At 49.6% G+C, this 21032-nt stretch overlaps 8 protein-coding genes and 1 non-coding gene across 9 annotated transcripts; 5 read left to right on the plus strand and 4 right to left on the minus strand.

Annotated features, from left to right (window-relative positions):
• Positions 1-844: 844 nt before the first annotated feature.
• Positions 845-2846, minus strand: F5B22DRAFT_265913 (uncharacterized protein). Its single transcript, XM_047970144.1, has 2 exons — positions 2106-2846; positions 845-2019 (listed from the first exon to the last, which is right to left on the minus strand). The coding sequence occupies exons 1-2, from the start codon at positions 2412-2414 to the stop codon at positions 1225-1227; spliced, it is 1104 nt and encodes a 367-aa protein (XP_047835404.1). The 5' UTR covers positions 2415-2846; the 3' UTR covers positions 845-1224.
• Positions 2847-3321: 475 nt separating this feature from the next.
• On the minus strand, positions 3322-4217 carry F5B22DRAFT_265899 (uncharacterized protein). The gene is made up of 3 exons (XM_047970143.1): positions 3949-4217; positions 3637-3889; positions 3322-3535 (listed from the first exon to the last, which is right to left on the minus strand). The coding sequence occupies exons 2-3, from the start codon at positions 3830-3832 to the stop codon at positions 3408-3410; spliced, it is 324 nt and encodes a 107-aa protein (XP_047835405.1). The 5' UTR covers positions 3833-3889; positions 3949-4217; the 3' UTR covers positions 3322-3407.
• Positions 4218-4250: 33 nt separating this feature from the next.
• On the plus strand, positions 4251-5460 carry F5B22DRAFT_265933 (uncharacterized protein). Its single transcript, XM_047970146.1, has 2 exons — positions 4251-4662; positions 4756-5460. Exons 1-2 carry the CDS (start codon positions 4472-4474, stop codon positions 5438-5440), a joined length of 876 nt encoding a protein of 291 aa, XP_047835406.1. The 5' UTR covers positions 4251-4471; the 3' UTR covers positions 5441-5460.
• F5B22DRAFT_265930 (iron only hydrogenase large subunit domain-containing protein) lies at positions 5460-7523 on the minus strand. The gene has a single exon (XM_047970145.1). The coding sequence runs from the start codon at positions 7223-7225 to the stop codon at positions 5480-5482; it is 1746 nt and encodes a 581-aa protein (XP_047835407.1). The 5' UTR covers positions 7226-7523; the 3' UTR covers positions 5460-5479.
• Positions 7524-7937: 414 nt separating this feature from the next.
• On the plus strand, positions 7938-9023 carry F5B22DRAFT_265936 (uncharacterized protein). Its single transcript, XM_047970147.1, has 4 exons — positions 7938-8087; positions 8181-8244; positions 8324-8509; positions 8584-9023. The coding sequence occupies exons 1-4, from the start codon at positions 8082-8084 to the stop codon at positions 8862-8864; spliced, it is 537 nt and encodes a 178-aa protein (XP_047835408.1). The 5' UTR covers positions 7938-8081; the 3' UTR covers positions 8865-9023.
• Positions 9024-12959: 3936 nt separating this feature from the next.
• Positions 12960-15533, minus strand: F5B22DRAFT_642204 (uncharacterized protein; the record flags this gene model as incomplete). The annotated part of the gene is made up of 4 exons (XM_047978090.1): positions 12960-13081; positions 13140-15027; positions 15075-15149; positions 15222-15533. The coding sequence occupies 4 exons, from the start codon at positions 15531-15533 to the stop codon at positions 12960-12962; spliced, it is 2397 nt and encodes a 798-aa protein (XP_047835409.1).
• Positions 15534-16215: 682 nt separating this feature from the next.
• On the plus strand, positions 16216-18307 carry F5B22DRAFT_588895 (uncharacterized protein). The gene is made up of 2 exons (XM_047973699.1): positions 16216-17152; positions 17210-18307. The coding sequence occupies exons 1-2, from the start codon at positions 16627-16629 to the stop codon at positions 17791-17793; spliced, it is 1110 nt and encodes a 369-aa protein (XP_047835410.1). The 5' UTR covers positions 16216-16626; the 3' UTR covers positions 17794-18307.
• A 423-nt stretch (positions 18308-18730) lies between these two features.
• On the plus strand, positions 18731-18865 carry F5B22DRAFT_t23. The gene has a single exon. It is a non-coding gene; the product is annotated as a tRNA-Lys (tRNA).
• A 475-nt stretch (positions 18866-19340) lies between these two features.
• F5B22DRAFT_588906 (glutaredoxin) lies at positions 19341-20938 on the plus strand. Its single transcript, XM_047973700.1, has 2 exons — positions 19341-20310; positions 20419-20938. The coding sequence occupies exons 1-2, from the start codon at positions 19621-19623 to the stop codon at positions 20494-20496; spliced, it is 768 nt and encodes a 255-aa protein (XP_047835411.1). The 5' UTR covers positions 19341-19620; the 3' UTR covers positions 20497-20938.
• The last annotated feature ends 94 nt before the right edge of the window (positions 20939-21032 follow it).

Consider the following 21032-nt stretch of genomic DNA (forward strand, 5'->3'; position numbering starts at 1 on the left):
GACCCGCTTGCCCAATGCCCCCCACCCCCCCCCCCCCCCGCGCCCTCCCCCCCCCCCCCCCCGCCCCGGGCCCCCCGCCCCCCCCCCCCCCCCCCCCCCCCCCCTTGGATTGAGAAAGGGTGGATGGTAGATCGTGAACAGGGACGGGTAGATAGATGATGGATGTAATCTGCGTGTTGCCTAGACTCTTTAGATTCAAAAGCAAGAACCCCTCAAAAAGCAGTAGGTGTTATGAGCGTTGTGTACCTAAGTCTTCTGGGAAAGAAAAGCGTGCCGAGACTGCTTGAAGGAGGCTGGGAGAAAGATATTGCCAAACCTACCTAGGTAGGTAGGTAGGTACGGTACCTTCCTGAGAAGCCTTGATATCATACCGTGTGAGTTGGCAACTGGTCCCTCACCTGTATCATGGCATATAGTATGCAAGAAGAATGCTCCAACTCCCACTCAGGATCTGCTGGAAACAAGATGACGAATGCCTACAGGACATAGCTACTTAAATCAAGCAAGACTGCTAGGATGAGTATTTACTTGTATGAGGATAATAATTCTGGTTTTCGTATTAGGTAGTCATCTCTGCATTGGATTATGCTAACAAGGGGCCTAATGAAGGGACGTCTTGTTTATTATCAACTAGAAGCTCTCCAACAGGCACGGCCGTGATTTCCCTGGTCTTTCTCCTGTTTTTTCTTCTTCTTCAAAGGCATGTATTCATCAGCCGCTACTGTTCTCCGATGTTCACATGGGAAAAAGTGAGTAACCAATATGACATATCACACACAAGCACTCAAACTGGTGCTAGCTCAACCCAGTAAGTGGTATGGGCGACATGAATTTATGCTGCATGTAGACAAGTCTAGTATATTCTGTGTCTGGATTCTGTGTATTTCTATTCAGGTTTTAGAAACCACATAAAGTATATATGAAAGAAATTCATTTGCTGGGATAAACTCTCATGTTCATTCACATGCCATTATGCGGCGAATGACGTATGCAGCCACAAACACAACAAACAGGTCAGCTGTACCCAGTATGGGGGCGCCCAAAATGCTCAACGTTTCTTGCTGTCTGATAATATCCATTGGAATACAAGACGGTGTATCAAAATACCTACAAGAGGTGCCTGATGGTATACTAATAGTGAAGCAACAGTGAGATCCTCTATCCCATAATATGTTGCCATTTCAAATCCTCCTCAAGTATTCATCCAAGTTCAACGTAAACCATTCATTCCTGATTTCCGAGACGCGCCATGCCAGTATCAAGTAATGAAGAGTACGGGGGCGGCGCATCCATGTTTATAAAGTTGTCGCAGGCCAGCTGTCTGATGACTTGTCTTTTCGCTTTGTTGAGCTCAACCTTCGCATCGGCGAGGGAGCTAGTCGCAAGTAGCAATTGATCCGTCCGTTCTTTTGTTAAACGCTTCGAATTTTTGAGTAAGACGTGTATACCCGTTTGATAGAACTTCAGGTCGCCAAGCATACACGCCATGTCCGATTGGGAGAGGTTCTCGATGACCACCGACTTATTGTAAGACGGCAGATCTGTAGTGAAAGGGCAGACTTTGTGTGCGTGGTTAACTTCAGCCCTGGCACAGCCTAGTCGTTTGTCGGCAGAATATAGGTGATGTTTGCGCTTATTTATGGCAGTCGAATTCGAATAGCCCATAACGAATGCCGATGGGATCGTGTCCTTAGCCTTCTCGAAGGCTACTAGAGCTCGATCCATTTGCACGTTGGCCTGATTCAAGAAGCCCTCAGCTTCCTTGTGGCATTTTATTTGATATTTCAGCGTTGGAATTATTGCTTGAAGATTGTGCACGCGTTGTCCTGCGAGATGGACTTCGACGGAGGGTGGTGTAGGACCCGTGAACCAGGCGTTGTACGTATCGTCGATTTTCTTTTGTGAGGAGGTGCGGCGCTTAATTTCATGTCTTTGGTGGCGCTGTAATATAAGGGCATCGCTCTTCTCGTTGACGAGGTTTTCCTTTTCAATCTTGACGATCTCTAAGGTTTCAACGATCTGCGAATGGTTAGCCTCGATGATCCCTAGCTCACGAAGGAGTTTTGTTCAAGAAAGGAATAAATAAATAAATAGAAAATCCGTACCTCGAAATATCTTTCTTTCATATTTGTCTCTTCATTCTGGAACTTCGCCTTCGCCTCTTTGCTGCACAAGTTGCGTAGTTGGAGTCGGCAGCCGTGGCGATAACTTTGGAGGATCTTGTTGATATTCGCCTTTTGATTTTCCAAGTCTTTCTCGCGAGTTTCTGCTTCCTCAAGGCGACAGCTGAGTTGCATGATTAGGCGTGTCTGTTGATCATACGCCCCTTTTATACCATCCGTCCTCGAGAGGATTTCAAGGTCAGGCTCGAGGCCGCGCGCTGCGCTTCGGACTGCCTCCATGATTTGTGTCATCCTTCTAAAGTCGATCGTTCGGTGTGTGATCAACAAATAGATTATTGGTAGTCTCTGAATGCTTGGTATGTAAATGGAAGGTAAATTGTTTGTAATATGTGATCGTTAGATATGTGATCAACAAGAAGAATATTGGGGGTCCCTGATCGTTAGGTATGTGGTCAATCAGTAGAGTATGTGTGAGTGAAAAAAGGTGGAAAGAAGAGAAGAGAGATTTCGAATGGGCTGGGTCGACCACACCGCTTTATCATGTAAACACACCAAGCGCAATGGAAATAACCTGTATCAAACAAACCTTATGAGTCGCTGCGTGGACTTGTTTTTATCACAATATTAGGTTTATACTATCGCTGCACGGTTGAATTGGCACCAAAGTGAGATAATGAGCTGAAACTATGTTTGAGCACTAGGACATGAACTAGCAAAGCTTACCAATAGCCTCATTGAAACACTATATGACAATACGGTTGCAATAACGGAGTCTGCTAAAAGGGATAAAGTTGAGTGAAGGCAGGCTGGGCAAGCTCAGGACTGGAGTAAACTTCGTAAGCGCCAAATAGAAATCCCAACGAGATAATAGTTCGCGCTGCACTCCCGGATGTAATCTTGAGAGGGGACTGGGTACTCCCCTCTGCTGTATCGCCTTTTCATACGTGAATGCGGCTAATGATAGCCAAAACGGTCGCCAGAGCGGCAAGTGGGTTCGAATTGCTGCGAGAAACTGAGGCTCTATTAGGAGTGGAAAAGTCACTTTGAAGACATTCGAGGTAAGACACCTCAGCTGTTGTCTCTGAAGGTGATCCTGTTTTCCACAAGCCCATTCAGATAACGATATTATTCATATTGCTTGTTCATTGAATCAGACATGGCCAGCGAATGGACAGCCAACATCATTTGGGATAATATGCGGCGAAATCTCAAAGAGGCAATCTTAAGTCAGCTCCAGAGCCCACACATCTCGAGCAACTCCTCAACTTTGGCACAATGGAAGCCTCAGACATTTTCCGTCTCGAGTCTTGCAACAAGATTCAACAGATTTTTCTCCATCTCAGCCGTGACACCTTTGGGGTAGTAATGAGAAGGAGGGTGCTGCCGTGGCCGGAGAGGGTCTGCGTAATCTCCTAAGCACATTTTGTTAGAAACTGTCCACGTTAAGGCAGGTAGGGTCTTCATCAGTTGCTTGGTGGAACAAGGTAGGGGCAAAGGCTAGATGACTCCTTACTAATATTAAATTTCGGGTCGAGGAGTCGATTTCGAACAGAGTCTAATTCCTTGTCTTTGGACTGTTTGCTGTCTATCCAGTCTGCGCCCTGGGAATCAGGAGTCTGAATTGCTGCGCTGAAGGACTGAGTTGGCGTGTGGAGAGACCCAGGCAGCCGCGGGGCGTACTGCTGAGATGAGTTGGCAGCGTGTTGCATGATGAGATCTCAAGAGCCTTCAGTATTGGGCCGATGTATATGTTTAAACGGTCGATACTGGTGTTGAGCTATGAGTGACAATGCACGGTAGCGATGGGTGATGGCTGTGGACTTACACCTGATACTTAGTACTAGTAGTGCTGAAGGCCTGACGGTATTGGACCTTTCTTGGGCTTTGTTCTCTGTGTGCCGTATTCAAGCCTATATGATGTCTGTCTGATACGAAGAATAGGATTTGACGATATTGAAACTCTGAGCCGTGTGTATGAATATATAAACCGAGAGGTGCAAGAAGGTTAGTCGTGACTACGGTAGGGATAGTGACCCACTAGAAGTTCCCTCTGGGTACACTGATTGGATTTGTAGGGAAGCCACACAACCCCACAGGGTACCTGGAAGTGAACTCGATTGGCTGGCTCATCTAAGCTCAATCAGACAGTTGATAGAAAGAAATAGCATTCCCCAGACGAAATGCGCGAAGGGTTGGAACTTATTTCTTTGGCACATTACTTCGTATTTAGAAAACGCTTCTAGTGCCGCCGTATATAATTGTTAATTGTATTCAATCACGCCTACCGCCCATAGCTAGGTGTATTTCAGTATTTCCCACCCTCCAATTCTCCGTCAATCCACCAATTCATGGCGGGGAAAAGAACCAAGGTTCCCGATGCCTGGGACGATGATGATTGGGAAGTCAAAGCCGACCAAGCAGCGTCAGCGAGTGGCCCAGGGTCGGAAGCCGAGGCAGAAGCCGAGTCAGTGGCCTCAATGACCAGAGCGGAGCGTCTGGCGCAACATGCCGAATCTAACAAGAGGCTCTGGCAATCAGCGTGAGTATTCGACCCAGGAGATACCCGTTCGGCGCGTCTCGCCCGTCTTTTATAGGAATTCAAATTAACTAAAGACCTTGTTTCTCCATGCAGGGAAGCGCCTCCGGAACCTTTTCACTTTCTAGCCGCGCGCTCAGAACCCCCTTTAACAACCGAGTTCAAGCCTGCTGTGAAGGTCCTCAGTCGCAAGCCGGCCCCCAAGATGATCACGAAACGGGATCCCCTGACCGGCGCGCTCTCCCAGCTCAAAGTGGATGACGAAGAGTCCGATGATGAGAAGACCAAGGTGCAGCTGAGTCCTGAAGAGATCCGTGCAAAGCAGCAGCGCGAGCGCGAAGAGAAGCAGCGTCGGTATGAAGAGGTCAGGGCTAAGATCTTTGGCACCACAGCCGCCACGTCTAGTTCAGGGAACGGGTCGAATCCCTCGTCAGGAACGTCTACGCCAGGCAATGCCACACCGCCGAGATCATCGGCTGATGGGCGTGGTCCAAGAGGTCGTGGAAGAGGACGTGGAGGTGGTGGCGGACACCGGTACAACGACAGTCGAGGCGATAGTAGTAGCAGCCAGCGACCAGGAAGCCAATCAGGACACAATGGACGAGAACTATACGATCCCAACTATTCACCGAAGCCAAGTTCCCCGTTTGAGAGAAGGGGCGGTGGCACACCTGTCCCCAGCCGACCTACACAACGAGAAGAAGATCAAATCATCCGATCACCAAGAGGACCGGATGGGAATAGCAGAGGCTTTGCCAAACGGGGCGCGAAAGCTGGTTGAAAATTCTTCATTCGAGGTCTAAACTATGAGCAAAGACGGCTACCAACCGCCGCCAATCTTGCTAGCAAGTTGAACCACTCGTTCTGTGTCGTTCATTTTGCTCTTACCCACGTCACTAATAACCTCGCGGTAACTGGTGGATACTAGTCTATCTATGTCTATGCTCGTTATCCTACTCCAATATGCCAGACTATCTTGAATATAGGATGGAGAGATGTCGCCGACTAGGTCACTTCTTCCCTCTTGCGTTATTACTTTGCCTTCTCTGCTCTCTAATTCACTGTCGTCGGCCGAGAAATAAGCTTCGTCCACCTCGGCAAGCCACTGTTTCTGCTCCTGAGGGCCGGGCTTGAATCCAGACCCTTTGCGCTCAACAATTACAGGGTCATCGACTTTAATTTGACCTCCGCCGTTGGTACAGCCACCAGGGCAAGCCATAACTTCAACATAGTCGTATTCAGATCCAGCTGGCTTTCCAGCAGCTTTCCTGCTGGCCCCGATAGCCCTTGCGCCAGGCATCCGCGATGGCCGCGCAGGTTTCAACTTTCGCACCAAATTCTGGATATTCCGAAAGCCGTAATATCGCGCGGCCCTGAATATTATGTCCCCGGCTGCGGATACCACTGAGAACTCGGCAACGTCTACATTTCTGCCACGGGTCGTTTCAATACGTGATCCCGGATGCCGAGAGGCAACGTATTGCAACGTATAATATAGATTACCCCCCGACGTGCTGGCAGCGGGATCTGGTCGGCCACCCTTAGGGGATGAGAAGATGAACTTATCCAGAGCCGGATCAGGGAAGGGCATACGCCATGACACCGGTATTGATTCTCTCGATAAGTTGAAGAAATCGAGACCTCTGGACTCCGTCAACATCAGGATTTCCTTGCTGGTGATAACACAATCAACATCGCGGACTCCCCTGCCCGGTTGACCATTTCCATTCCATATCGTGTCGGTCAATTCTTCACGGCTAGCCTCTAATTTTTTGTCGAAGCAAGGCATGACGGCAAGGTGCCATATCCGGTCAGGGGAAATACCTAATGTGCGGCTCAAAGTTGTCTTCAGTAACGTTCCCATTAAGGCTTGTGGCGACTTTATCTTCGATATATGAGGCAAGACGTATGGGTGTGTTTTCTCGGCATAACACACCCAACCCGGACAACTGGAAGTTAAAATTGGTTTAGCAAGTTTGCTATCGCTAGTGGCTTCCTCGGCACCGAGTACCAGACATGCTGTCCGGGCCGCATTCGTGTCTGCTACCCATGTGAACGCATTGTTCCATTTCCCGCCAGCTTTCAAGCCGTCACGTCCTACTAATAACTGTGTAATCATTCGTCCGGCATCGCGCTTCGTTACACCGTGCCCAGCGGCTGCGGCAAGGCTGGCACGTGTCTGGGGCGACACGCTTGCCACGAAAAGTTTGCTATCGGGATTTTCTAAGCCTTCTACTTTGAACGTTCCATCGGCATCGTTGCGCCTTATTTGTAGCCCAGGTGCTTGATCTAGGACACTCAACAGTTCGTTATGACTCTGCAAGCTGACGAGAACCGCTTCGGCTGAGGTTACGCAGCCAGAGCAAGCCAGACAGTCTGTCAAAGAAATCTGAGCTGGTGCATCTGTGGATGGTGTAGGGTGTTGGCCATCGATGACGACCTCGTGTTCAAGCTCGTTCTCTTTCGGTTGTTCAGGGGCCGCTGGAAGCGTCTCGACGGGCTTGATACATGCGACCCCTGGCGAGATGAAGTCGTTGAGGTCATCAGCGGAAAGTATAGCGGACATGGCGCACGTTTGTCAGAGGATATAATAGCGATCAAAAATGAGGACTGCCAAGGCGAATGGGCGCGAGGATACTGATGCTGTGGCGAAGACGTCTCTTGAGTATCTAGGTACCAGGTGAACAATAGTCAACCCTTTGATAGGTATCGGCTCAGCGCCTCTGGCAGCCTTAATGAATAAATGGTACGGTATCAAAGATTCGAGGCTCGCGACATCAAGTTCGCAAATTTCCTGTAGAATTCGCCTGCTGGAGGTTCGACAAAAACTTTGTCAAATGTAAAAGACGAAGGGCATCTGGTTGCGTAGGAGGGTGCTTTGAAATGCGACTTTTTGGCAATGCGAGACCGGGGCTTGTCCGTGGGGTTCAGATTCAGATTGGAAAGTTACGCCTCCAATCTAGTGGGGAGTGTTCTGTAAGGTACCTACTCCGTACATTACCTGAGTTGCACTGTACGGGACTGAGTTTCTCTTGCTGGCCGGCGCGCCCGAACAGGTGGCAAAGCTCATGAAGTCCGTACTGTGTGAAGGACCTCCGCGGAGATACACACTGTATCAACAATCGGCCAATCATATGTAATACATTAAACAGCACTGGCACAATGCTCGATGACGTCGTGATGTTGTCCGTTTTATCCGTTTCAAATCACGAGTTGACAGCTCCAGATATCCTTAGGTATAAAGCTGTGATGCTAGCTGTGTTTGGTATTCTTAGAGAGAAATTGCAGACAAACATAATCAAGAAGCCATTCATACAATCTCGTGATCCGTACTCCTATTCAATTGATCACTTGAGCTTCCTAAGAACGTGCTCGCAGCAGTTAGAGAGCTACCTACTCGAAAGCCACATCTCCTGCCAAAGATGGACGTATGTTGAGACTCAATTCCGAAATGCAGCAACCTCTTCCACAGTCATACTTACCCCAGGTATCATGACTGACATGCAAACAAACCGTTCCAGGCCATATCATATTACAGCTTCGCCTCATGCGGCTGGAACGCGATCCAAGCGATATCGCTACTAAGTGAGTCTCTGCATATACCCATCTTTATCTGTCTACTTATATACCTACCTACCCAAGTAATCGGCTAACACCCCAAAAGTCGGACCCCAAGCCATAATCACCCTCCTCACGCGAGAAGAGAACCTCCAAGCCGCAGCAACATCGACCTCCGCAGTCGGCGAAGCCTCGCAATATCTCGCGCGTAGCTTAGGTCTCGCACTCCTAGCGCTAGGCTTCGTGACCGTCGCGTTATCAGGGAGTGTCCCTGTCGGATCGGCGCTCGACAGTAAGCCATCCATCCCCTTCACTCTTCCCCTTTCACGAATCCAAATCCAATACTTACCCCGTTTCTACCCCCAGACACCGCCGAATCGCCCTCTCCCTACGCAGCCCCCGTCGTCCTCCTGACGACGCTGTACCACGGCTCGACGGCGTTCCACAGCTGGGCGCGGTACGCCGCGACGGGGCGCAACGGGTATTTCCTCGGCTTCGTCGGCAGCGCGGTGCTCGCGGCCTTCGGCATCTGGTGTCTCCTTTTCGGCGGCGAGAAAGGTCGCATTAGCAGACGCACGGGTGCCGATAAGCGGACGAGCGGGTTCCCGTTCCGCAATGCTGAGGCTGATCGTCGGAAAGTGCGGTAGAAGAGGCTTCATGTCTTACCTCTTCTAACTGATTAGAGAGGGAAGTTTGTGTAGAATATATGTAGCATAGCCTCTCGAGTTAGAGAGGAGCTGGGTTGCACCTCTGTTGTGGTATGGCTAGATCAATGTGCAAATTTGCTACCCGAACGCGACCTTTGTTGAAAACAAGCTCAGCAAACTCCATTAGGAGCACATAACATACTTCGATATGTTTCTTCTGTATAAACATGACTTAATGAGTTTCTACATTAGGGTAATAGTACAGCATCTGCTCTCAAGTTCTTTTTGAGAGTTTGTTTGATTTTAGTCTCTCATTTTATGCATCGTTGCGACTATCTTCTGTGCTGTGATGAACAAGAGACAGCAAAATTAGGTCTAGGTCATAGATTGTATGGCGAAGTACATGCATATGCGATGTCAGCAGTCTCTAACACGTATTCCATCATCCCTGATCTAGGTTCAGTACGTTGTGTTTTGAGCGGGTACGTAACAAGCAAAATCTGTTGGGCCTCACATAATGCCAGTTGGAGTTTCATTGGTGTGTATGAGAAGCGCGGACAAGACAGATATCAATTCAGAAAAGAAATTGTGTAAAACAAAGTTGATTCCCATGAATCCTAAGAAAATCCCGAGCGACAGACGATGACCAAATCAATGCCGTTGTTTACGCCCCTGTAAACCAAGCCCCGAATATCCGGATCTGGAACGATCAAGGAGATAACCATACTTTGCTGGAGTTGTAACTGTTCTGAGAAGACCAACAAATATTGTAGCAGATCTAAGATCTTGCCGAAGCTGAAGCACCCTCCACGGCTACAATTATAAACCTTCAAAGATGCTGAAATCAACCGTATCTTAAGCGGCCCCTGGGTGTACTGTGGTATCCCCTTTACCGTGGTAGTATTTCAGTTCGTATTCGGCAAATATGCGCTCATAGTTCAATACTTGTGTTGACTTAGCAGCATTCGGCGCAGCATTCACAGCATTCGCAACAGCACTCGCAGCCCTCTTCACAGACGAAGCAGCAGCATAGGGCAGCAAGACAACCCTTAAAGCATCCACCGCCAGTAGAAGATTGCTGAGGAGGAGGTTGTTGTTGGTACTGCATGGGCTGGGGAGGGCCATAGTACTGTCCCTGAGGTGGTGGGCCACCGTAGGCCTATGGTCGAGGCGAGTTAGCTTCAATACGTCACATTCACAATAGGAGAGAACTAGTTTGATGATACTAAAGCTGCGCTAGCATCTCAGTGGGAGGAGAGAAGGTGTGCTAAGAGCAAAGAGTGGGAAAGATTGGAGCGAATTGGATTAATATAAACTCGAGGCATGCATGTAGTGAAGACGATGACATTGAGTGGCATCCGCTACCGCATTTAGGCCGTCTTGGCAAGCAATATGGAAAGTTGAGCTGGTAGAAATTGGGGAACCAGTCTATGCTGCGGGGGACAGCTGTTGAGAGAGGGAGCACGCGGGAGTGAGGGATAGCTAGTAATTCTTGGCATATTTGATAGGTCTCGCGACCGACGGTGAGACATGATTAGGGATGTAGATCGCAACAGATCGCAGCGAATCGCAACATACCTGGGGAGGTTGCTGAGGGTATCCGTAGCCCTGAGGCGGGCCTTGCTGGTAGTAGTCGTGGCTCGACATTATTGCCTGATGGTCGATGTCTGTTCAAAGATGGGATAGGCTTGCGATGCAGACCGCAGAGCTATAACTGCAGATGATGGTCAGCATGAAGCCAAGCAAGGCAGTGAGAACAGTAGGATTCAATCTATGTGTCACGGTATCGAGGGAGGCAAGAAACACAGACCTCGAGTTTAGGCACAAAAGAGCAAATGTGGCAGTCGGAACAACTGGGTGCAGTCCGGGAAGAGAAAGAATGTGAAGAGCTCTTTGCAACTGTGAAAACAGTCGCTCAGGCGAGGCAGAGAAGATGAAGTGATGTGAAGAGAAGAAAAGGTTGTACAAGGTTAGCTGGGTTGGAGAATATACTTGAAGTCTTGCAGGCGCCGGGCTGTCTGTAGCGGTGGGTAATACCTACATAGGTACCTACCTAGGGACTCTGGGGACTGGCTCGATTGATTGATTAAACGCCGCAACAGTCTGCCCGTCAAGTCATTCTGCATGCGGATCAAAGGGCTACCTACCTACGAAGTAAAGGGAGGGAGGTATCTACTAAATGGGCGGGACGGATGTATCACAACCTGGCCATCTACATAACACCTAACACATAACATGTAACACGTAAGTACAGCAGAGGCCGAGATGGAGAGAGAGAGAAGCTGGTATTTGCAGGCCTCGTTGAGCTGCAATGGCAACTGGGCACTCGATGAGAAAAATTGCAGAGGGTTAGTACTGACCGCATCATGTGGTCACAATATCGGATGCCATTTGCCGTGAATAAATGCGAATACTTGCGAATACATGCACCACCGCGCGTCCATGGTGGCTGTTCATGTACCCAGGCCAAGGATAAGGCTTCAGCTACATACGGAGAAGTAGAAAAGATACCCATCACTGATCAGTACCTAAGTTAGTACCTAAGGCAGTCAGTCACTCCACCCACACCATCCCTTGTTGGGAGCTATTAATAACACTACATACATACTTAGGTCACTAACAGTTCCTATATGTACCTGTACCTATAACTGATGTCTGGCAGTCATATCATTTACTTCAACTCAGACTCAATTCTTCACATAGGTAGGTGTGTATCACCTTTTTCTCAGTTCAGACGATCTGATCTGTTAGATATTAGTCAGCAGATTTCTTCCTTTGAGGATGCTCGTTTCACACAATCCAGACACCTTCCAGACAAAACCTGTATGCAGCGGTGACAGCGCAGACAATCTTCGGCCACCGCGACTCTACTATGTAGGTACACTAACACTAGATGCCGCTTTACCGAGCATGTGGATCACCTACCTAAGTACACCATCGCAAATATTCACTAGCCCCAAGCTATCCGCAGGAACTCCCTGAAGGAAATATACTACCTGTATGTATCCCTAAGTGTGGTTTTCCTATCGCCGAGTCCGGCCGAGGATCCCGTTGACACATGTCAGAGTTTTCCAATTTGACTGGGTGGGTAGCCTGGAAGACTTGGTCTCTTCAGCAGTATCCAACTGTGTCACTCACTGCTTGCTACATGTACGTAGGTAGAGACTGAAAACAACATGGTTTTGTAAGAATGCGACTCTCGGCTTTTAACTGGGTAGAGATGCGCCAATCTTGCCCCAGAATTACCCACCCCCTTCAAGAGGGAGCCAACTATCGCACAGAACATCACCCATCCAGAATCCATCCATCCATCGAAAAGGGAGGGAACAGGATAGGGGTCTCAAGTCCCTGCATTGTACATGCGCAGTGCCGGCGGAGTCCTGTAAGCAAAATATAAGTGCAAGTACAGTTACATAGGGTCGTTTGTTAGCCACTCACGCCACAGCTCAAACGACATTCTGAAACAAGATCCGGAGGTCAAGGGGGACGTACCTACCTAGGTAAGGTTTAAAAGTGCCTACTACGTATTATTCGACAGGCTGATACTTTACTCAGCCACAAAGGACTCGTAAAAGGTTACGACTAATGTCCCCGCATAACACTCACAAGCCTTCATAATTATATTAGCCTTATCTGGAAAGAGAAACCAAGTCAAAGTCACGGGACGCGCCATCCATTCGCTGATAGATAATTGACGTCAAGTATTCAAGCGTTCACGACCATAGGGCTGAAAGTCAAATCTAGCCAAGGCCTCGAGTCTGAGGCTGCAGATCCGATCTACTAAGTATGCAAGTAATGGTATGTGTGTGTGTGTGTGTGGCGCCTCCAACATGGCCGACATCGTCACATAGGTAGACTTGAACTACTGATTCTTGGGCATCAGCTTCCCGGTGGGTGAAAAGATAACAGCATTATGTAGGCACTTCAAGCTAATAAAGCCAAGCTAGATATAATAAACATTGCATTAAAAATTCCAACTTTTGTCTGCTTTTCTTACCACCAATGTCTATCTACACCATCGTTACTTCGTTCTTTCGATACTCGCTTATGCAGCCAAATGACTGTTGTAGTCGTCGGTAGGGATTACCGTTGGATTTAATCAAGTTGCACGTAGTTGGCCGGGAACAGACCAGTTTCTCCATTGTACTGACCATACCACCAATCCTCGTCGGGGAACTCGAGATGGGTAATCTTAGCATTCTCAGGGAAGCTCAGCTCTATAGTTCAAATCGTCAGCAAATATTCATATTCACTCAAGCTAATGAGTAGACTCACCATTGTCTTCAGCGGCTTCGTAATCAAATTGAGCCGTAGCAGTGCGTCCGACATCTGCTGCTGCTGCCGCAGGCGCAGGTGCCGGTGTAGGTTCTGGATGAGCAGCAGGAGCAGGCGCGGGTGTTGGGATAGCTGCCGGTGCCGGTGGCGGTGACGGTGGTGCAGCCCCCTGAGCGTCGTCTACAGGTTCGTCGTCAACGAGTTCGACATAGTTGCTGGGGAACAATCCTGTTTCGCCCTGAGAGTTGGTGCCCATCCACCAGTCCTCGTCGACCATGTCGATGTTTGTCACATATTCACCCTCCCGTAGTTCTAGCTCGTTATCCTCGGCCTTCTCGTAGTCATATTGAATAAGAGCTCGCTTCCCTCCACTCGTACCAGCCGGTGCCTGAGTCACTGCTTCAGGAGTGAATTGCTCCGCGGCTACGGCTATGGCGGCTGCTCGGGGATCATGAGTCTCTTCTTCGCGTGGGATCTCTCTTTCTTTGGGGACTTCCTGTTCAATCTGTCGTACAGGAAGCGATTGGACCGGTTCGTGAACAGGTTCGATCTCGGGTTCGGGTCCTCGAGGGACAGGCACTGGAATACGTACTGGGGATGGCGATCGCTCAGGCTCGGGCTCTTCCTCGGGCTCTTCCTCAGCAGCTGGTTCCGGTCGAGGCGGCATGCCTGGCAAGGCAAATCCACCAGGGACACCGCTACCGGAGGGGCGGCTAGACACAGGTGGCGGAGGTGGTGCAGGCTCATCATCTGCCGTGATCTCACGGGGTCGTGCAACTGAGGGAACAGGCGGTGGTGCCTCATTGAAATGTTCCCGGATAGACTTGATACCACCTGCGGAAGTTGTAGATATGTCCTCGCTGGCAACAGTGTCGTCCGTCTTTTCTCCAGCTATTCCGCGTCCGTAAGCGCCCGTCTCAACTGGCTTCCATGATTTACCACTATAACCGCTCTGCCAGCCACTTCCAGTCTTCTCGGACGCAATAGGTGTTTCAGTTGGAGGACTGGCAACCTTGACAGGCGTACCACCTTGCGCTGCTTTCTTCTCGGCCCATATCTGAGCCGGCGTTTTCCCACCTTGGTCGGCAAAGGTTCGACTGGCCGAACCAACAGGTGCGGCAGTGGCCGGGGATGGTCCACCAAAGCCCAGTGTTCCGGGTGTAGGCGCCTTAGTTCCCATGAAAGATGATGCCCCAGAGAATTTCTTGGCAACTTTAGGCTTAGGTAATTCCGTAAGGCGTTCTGATCGGCTGAACGCAGCAGTACGCTCTGCTAGCGACTTTGGCTGATAATCAGTCTCGGGCTCAGCTTCACTCGGCTTTTGAGATTTGGCACGAAGTGCAGCAATGTCGACTTTTCCTACAGGCTCATAAGCACCTTTGACGGGGGTGGGCCTGTCGTCCTTCTTTTCTTTGGCGGCAGCTCGAATAGCGTTGATGTCAACCTTTCCAACAGGTTTATAACTTCCTCCAATGACATCACTAGGTCTGTCGTCGAAATTGTTCGTAGCTGCTCCGTTGAATCTAGACGGCGGTTGTTTCTGGTTCCGCAGCTCATCCATGTTGACCTTTGTGGGCTTGTACGCTGACTGCACTTTCTGGATTTCACTCCGGGAGACTGGGGGTGCGTCGTCGCCCCAACCATCATCGCCAGACTTCTGTCTTAAACTAGCATTGCGCGCAGCAACGATGGGATTGAATGAAATAGTGGCACCCGACGAAGCAGCAAAGACAGGCTTCGACTTCACGGCAGGTGGTGGCCCCTTTGGCTTGACGGGTGCACTGCCTCCAGCAGTATAATTCGCGCCAGATGCATCAGCAACCTTCTTGAGAATGTTCGTAGGCTCGAGGTCGGCGTCAGTACGGGCAGTGATCTGCACATGGTAGCCCTGGTATGACGTTAGCTCTGCCGAAAGCGCAAGGACGGTCAGCGCACATGTAAAACTTTGGATACGGTATTCAGATGACTTGTGAAATAACCCTTGGTCCTCTCGGGAACGCCTCCGCCGCACTAGATCAATGCATTCTTGTCAGTGCTGTTACTACAGATTGGAGCGGCTGGGAATAGGTGAGTGTAACTAACCCATGCAATCAGAGCGTATTTGGGCAGCCCGGTATTAGGGTCCTTGACTTTAAGAAAGGCAAATTGGATCCTTCCTTCATTGAAATCCTCGAGCAAGTCTTCTAACTCTCCATCGCCAGTTGATTGGACCTTGAGCACACTCTCCTTGCTACCATTGTCCTGGAAAGCGTTGGCGAGGGGTGCTTGGACAGAGAACAAGGCCCATTGGCCATATGTGGAAGAGCTACCAGCTGGTGGTGCCGGGGCGTTGATGACTCCCTGGTAGCTGCTCTTGATGGAGGGCCCATTGACGGACAGATTGAGCGACGCCATCTTGCGGGTCGTCTATGAGAGGGTGATGGAGGAGTCGAGGGGGTCGTTCGTAGTGTTGGGCAAAACTATGTCGAATAGAAAAGAGAAGAAGTTCCGATCGCCGAGAAGAAGAAAGGAGTGCAGTGTACACTACTAACTACACTACGGTCAGTCAGGGTGGGGGTGATGTCAGAGCTCCCCCAGGCGACAGCTCAGTAGTAAGTGGAGTGCGGCGGATGCGGTGGAGGAGAGGACGGGCGGGAAAGTGAGGGTAGAGAAATACTTCTTTCCGCTCGGCATTCGTGACATATGAAGCGACACGCGAGGAATAGCCAATGTAGCCACGTGGGCTCAGCTAGCAATTATTATTGTTATTTTAATTTTTTTTGTTTCTTATTTTATTCGATTTATTTAGCTCTTTAGGTGCTTGCCTAGCCATGTTCCTGCGTAATCGCCTTACGAAGGACGCAGGTCAAGTTCGCTGGAGGGCTCCGTTAGCTCGGGATCTGTAATTTGTACACCTAGCAGAACCTAGGCCAGCTAGGCGACGATGATAAGCATTACTGTACTGTACTGTACTGTACTGTACTGTACTGATGTGTAAAGCCTGGAGGGACACCTTACTTAAGTAAAGAGGTTGCTGGCCGTTGCTAGTCCAGTAGCGGGCTAGGGGGGCTAGGGGGCATGCAGCTGGGTGCGTCACTCCATCCCAGGGCAGACCCAAGGGGTGACTTACAGTAGGTACTTAACCAGGCAGCCTCTTAGCCTGACCGACAGCCTGCCACGCGCCCGCCCGCCGCATCCACCTGCCGCGCAGAGGCTGAGAGCGACAGCGACAGGTGAACAATGCACAATGCGCCGCGTCGCGCTGGCCTGGCCTACCTATCCTCCAATTAAACCAGACCACCTCTTTTTCCGTTGGCTTCACAACATCTTCACGTCATTTACAATACCCCATTCAAGCTCCTTTGTATCATCTCTTTGCATCCGTAAACTTTACCTGATATACCCAAGGAGACCCATACGAGCGGGTACTTAGGTATCAACACCTTATCCCTCCCTGCTCTACGGCGCCACGTACAGAACAGACAGACATCCTGATTGCTTGGACACGATGGTCCTGTTGTCAGATTCCTCCTCGGGTATAAGCGAGCTGTCGTCCGATGAGTCGGAAGAGGTTGAGAACGATTACGAAGATGCCAACACCATCGACGAACCTACTTTGCCTCCTTCAAAGCGACAGAAACTCGGAGACGGGTCTCGGGCATCCTCTTCGCTCCATATAGACCCAGAACCTGAGCCCGAACCAGACCAGGAACACGATCTTGACGATGGCGACATCTCTTCCGACACATCGGGCGATGTGCCCAACTCCCCTATCAATGCCAAATTAGACGAAGACGAATTCCAGGAGCAAGTTACTATTTGTGCGTGGGACAATTGCCGTGCTGGTGATTTGGGCAACATGGACAAATTAGTGGAGCATATACACAACGACCATATTGAGAGTCGCCAGAAAAAATACACGTGTGAATGGATTGGCTGCTCCAGAAAGAGTTTGCCCCATGCTAGCGGCTATGCGCTTAAGGCACACATGCGTAGCCATACGCGCGAGAAGCCCTTCTACTGCTATCTTCCCGGTATGTCTTGCCTGCTCCCATCATACGAAGGAATGAAACTGACCCATTCACCGCCAGAGTGTGATCGCGCGTTCACGAGATCAGATGCATTGGCAAAGCACATGCGGACAGTGCATGAAACCGAAGCCTTACGGCCTTCTGACCCGGTACCAAAGTCGATGCAGCACGGTAGTGAGAAGAAGGGAAACAAACTCAAGATTATAATCAAGACACCGCAATCGCATTCAACGGGCCAAGACGACGCTGTCGATGACGGTGACAACAGCGATGAAATCACCCCTGATTTCTTTACCCCATTAACAGAGCAACAAGGCTTCAGCAGCAGAGAGCTTGCTATGGATATGGATTCCCTATGGCGACTCTGCGTCGCCAATATCAAGTGGGCCACTCAGGAAGGTGAAGAACTACGAGAGGAGTGCAAAGAACTTGAAGAGATATATCGCCAAGAGTGGCTTGAGAAGGAAGCTCTGGTTGACCAGGCCGTACAGATAGAGGAAGATTGGTGGCAACGGCGAAAAGCAGTGCTTGCTGCTGAAGCTGAACCCCAGGCGCAAAATGACGAGGTTGCCGAGGACGACAGCAACGACGCCATTGACTCCTTACACGAGGATCGACCACCTCGCACTAGCCAACCGGTATAGAAAGCATTGGCATATGAGGTGTTAGTAGCAGACGAAGATTATAATACCCATAGACGCTACATCGTTCAAATCCGCCGTGGTCACCGGGAAGGTGCCGGGTAACAAGCCAGCAGAGAGGTAATAGTTACGCGGCGATGAACAGAGAATTACAGCGAAAAATGATTCATGAATCGTGGTGGATAGCCAGGGAGATTTTAGTTCTCCTCCACGGCATGTTACGAACAAGGTTCAACATCCATCAGGAACTACGCTTTGGGTCCGCAACTGCGGTCTCTAGCTGTGAGAACGCAAATTTTTATAAGATTTCATATGTACAAGCACCAACGACTCTGTACCTTAATGGGATTAATGAACCCGGAATGGGATACGGCGCATGGGTGAGAGGGGAGGCTCAAGTGCGTTAGTAGTTTATTCAAATACTGCTCATGTGTTTGTTGAATTAATAGGACAAGAGAGTATCTCAGGTGCTTTGATACAGACCTTTTATCCCGGTGTGAGTAAAAACCGATGCACCGGGTACTCAAATAGCTAGTAATACTGCTATATATGCCAACACCCGGGAACATTGTTCAGGGGTTTACAGCAAGAGTTGTATTTCTAGGTATACATTACTTATGTACCAGATGGGTGGTATCTCTTCCTATGGAATATTCCGTGGTTCTTAGTCATACAAGATATGGGGCACCTTGATCCTGTTCCATTGTCCAAGCAGAGCTCATTGAGAATCAGTTTTGCATGGGGACATCTCATGGCATCAAATGAGGCAGCTGTATTACTTATTCTACGCAGCATTTCTAATATATACATCAGGGAAATACAGCGGCCCACTTAGACAATTCTCCCAGCCTAATTCCCACTTACACAAATTTTCAATTTTTCCCCTACAAAGATAGGTTTGTTTGTGGCTCCACGTCTTCAACAACAAGCAGCTTCGGCTGCCCGGTTAGCTCAATCGGTAGAGCGTGAGACTCTTAATCTCAAGGTTGCGGGTAAGTGTCTCCACAATCCAGGATTCTGGCCCGACTCGGTCGTCGATCTCACAATTATGCAGGTTCGACCCCCGCATCGGGCTCAATTCCTGATGCTTCCTGGTTAACTAGGAATTGCAACTATCTTTTTCTGATTTTTTACAATTTTTTCCATCCAGGAATGCTGAGATTTGAAGCTCGTGTAAGTCGGGATATAGAGTGGGCAGGTACAGCAACTTCCCATCAACTCAACATCTAGCTTTTTACGGTATACAATCTCAATAGGCTATGCAGATAAAGGTATAATAAGTTAAGATGCTTGAAATGATTACTATAGCCAACATTGAACAACAGAAGGTGTGTGGCGGACTTGTTTAAAGTAAGGGTGGTCACGTGAGCGGACTGTGGTCTACCAGTAGAGACGGTAGAGGTAGCGTTGAAAGTTATGGATGGAGCAAATGACGCAATGGCCACCCAATCTTCCCTCAGCAGACCCCAGAACTGATGCTAAAAAGATATGGTAATCAAATGCCCCTCCATTGGATCGGAGTGCCCCTCACTGTCGCATCTCGACCACACCATCTGCAGACAAGACTATCTAACCCAGATTAGACGCGGGAACAAACCTCCCAAATTATTTAATTATTTCCATTTCCTCCTACCATTATTTGTTTTCTCATCAAGCTGTGAACCGAGCTAACGTTAGGAGTACACTCACTGTTCTTGCTCACACTATCGCCGGTTGCATTGTTTTCAAGGCTTCCACCGCCAATTCCAAGCTCAAAACTGCCACCCAAACCCAGCCGCCGTTATCGCAATCGCAACCGCTACCTCGGCAATTCGACATCACACGTTTACAATGTCGACGATAAAAGAGATCACAACTGAAGATGAGTGGCGAGCCCACGTCGCAGCCCTCTCCTCGTCCACCCTTCTCATAATCTCCTTCCACGCCCCCTGGGCAGCGCCCTGCGCGCAGATGGCCACCGTGCTGAAGACGCTCGCCGCCGAGTACCCCGCGAACGGCGAGACGAGCTGGGTATCGCTCAACGCCGAGGAGCTGAGCGACATCTCGGAGACGTACGACGTGACTGCAGTGCCCTACCTTGTGCTGCAGCGCAACGACCAAGTCCTGGAGACCGTGAGCGGCAGCAGCGCCGTGAGGGTGCGGACAGCGATCGAAAAGCACGCCAAGAGTGGCGCCGCGAGCGCAGCTACAAACGGTACATCGGCCGCCGTGCCCGCGGACAAGCCAGCAGAGGTCGAGGCAGAGACAGATCCGGTGAAGGCCAAGGAGGAGCTCAACAAACGGCTGGGCGAGCTCGTCAAAGCCGCGCCCGTTATGTTGTTCATGAAAGGCACACCCAGCGCACCCCAGTGCGGGTTCTCGCGGCAGGTGGTGGGCATTTTGCGGGAACGCAGTGTCAAATATGGCTTCTTTAACATCCTGGCCGACGACGAGGTGCGACAGGGACTGAAGGAGTTCGCGGATTGGCCGACATATCCACAGCTCTGGGTAGATGGAGAACTGGTTGGTGGATTAGATATCGTAAGTCATCACGCCTCATCTCCTCTCCTCTCTTCGCTTCTGGCGCAATGATCTCTATACTACAAATACTATATGAATATCTCCAGTACTAATACCCGCTCTACATAGATCAAAGAAGAAATCGAGAACGACCCTGACTTCCTTAAGGCCTATGTTGCGGCGAAGGAGGGCGTTGCCGCGGCTTGAGAAAATGTCCATGCCTTAATTTAACAGATATGAGTCCCTACATGCGTGGATCACCGCTCTTCCTTATGATGGAAAGCTAGATGGGCACTCTCGGCCGAGGTTGCTTTGATCGGATATTGAACATGTTGGTTCTTCATGGGAATTTACCGCTACGTCAGACTATCTCATCCAAAGTCCATGGGCATGCGTTGGTGTAAGGGCAGAGTAGAAAAGATCTAGGTAGCCATCTGCTCTGGTGTGTGGAAGGGTAAGGTTAGCCAAACCATTAGTTACGATACGTATTGGTCCTCACTACTTAAGAGTGGTGGTTTTGGCTCATCATGACCAGATTGTTATGCCTTGGCACGTTATGATTATTGGTCACTTGGTATTAAGCAGATGAGATAAAGGGCTTCTGCTCTCATAAAGACGGGAAAAAAATCTTAATAACAATCAGCACTGGTTTGCTTTATTACTTGGTGATATGCGTAACTCAATTTACTCAGTGTGGCGAATTATGCTTCAGCAGTTCGAGTATCAATTTAGTACAACGGCAT

The sequence above is a fragment of the Xylaria bambusicola genome (genome assembly GCF_022495145.1).
Source record: "Xylaria bambusicola strain CBS 139988 unplaced genomic scaffold F5B22scaffold_3, whole genome shotgun sequence".
NCBI classification, from domain to species: Eukaryota; Fungi; Ascomycota; class Sordariomycetes; order Xylariales; family Xylariaceae; genus Xylaria; species Xylaria bambusicola.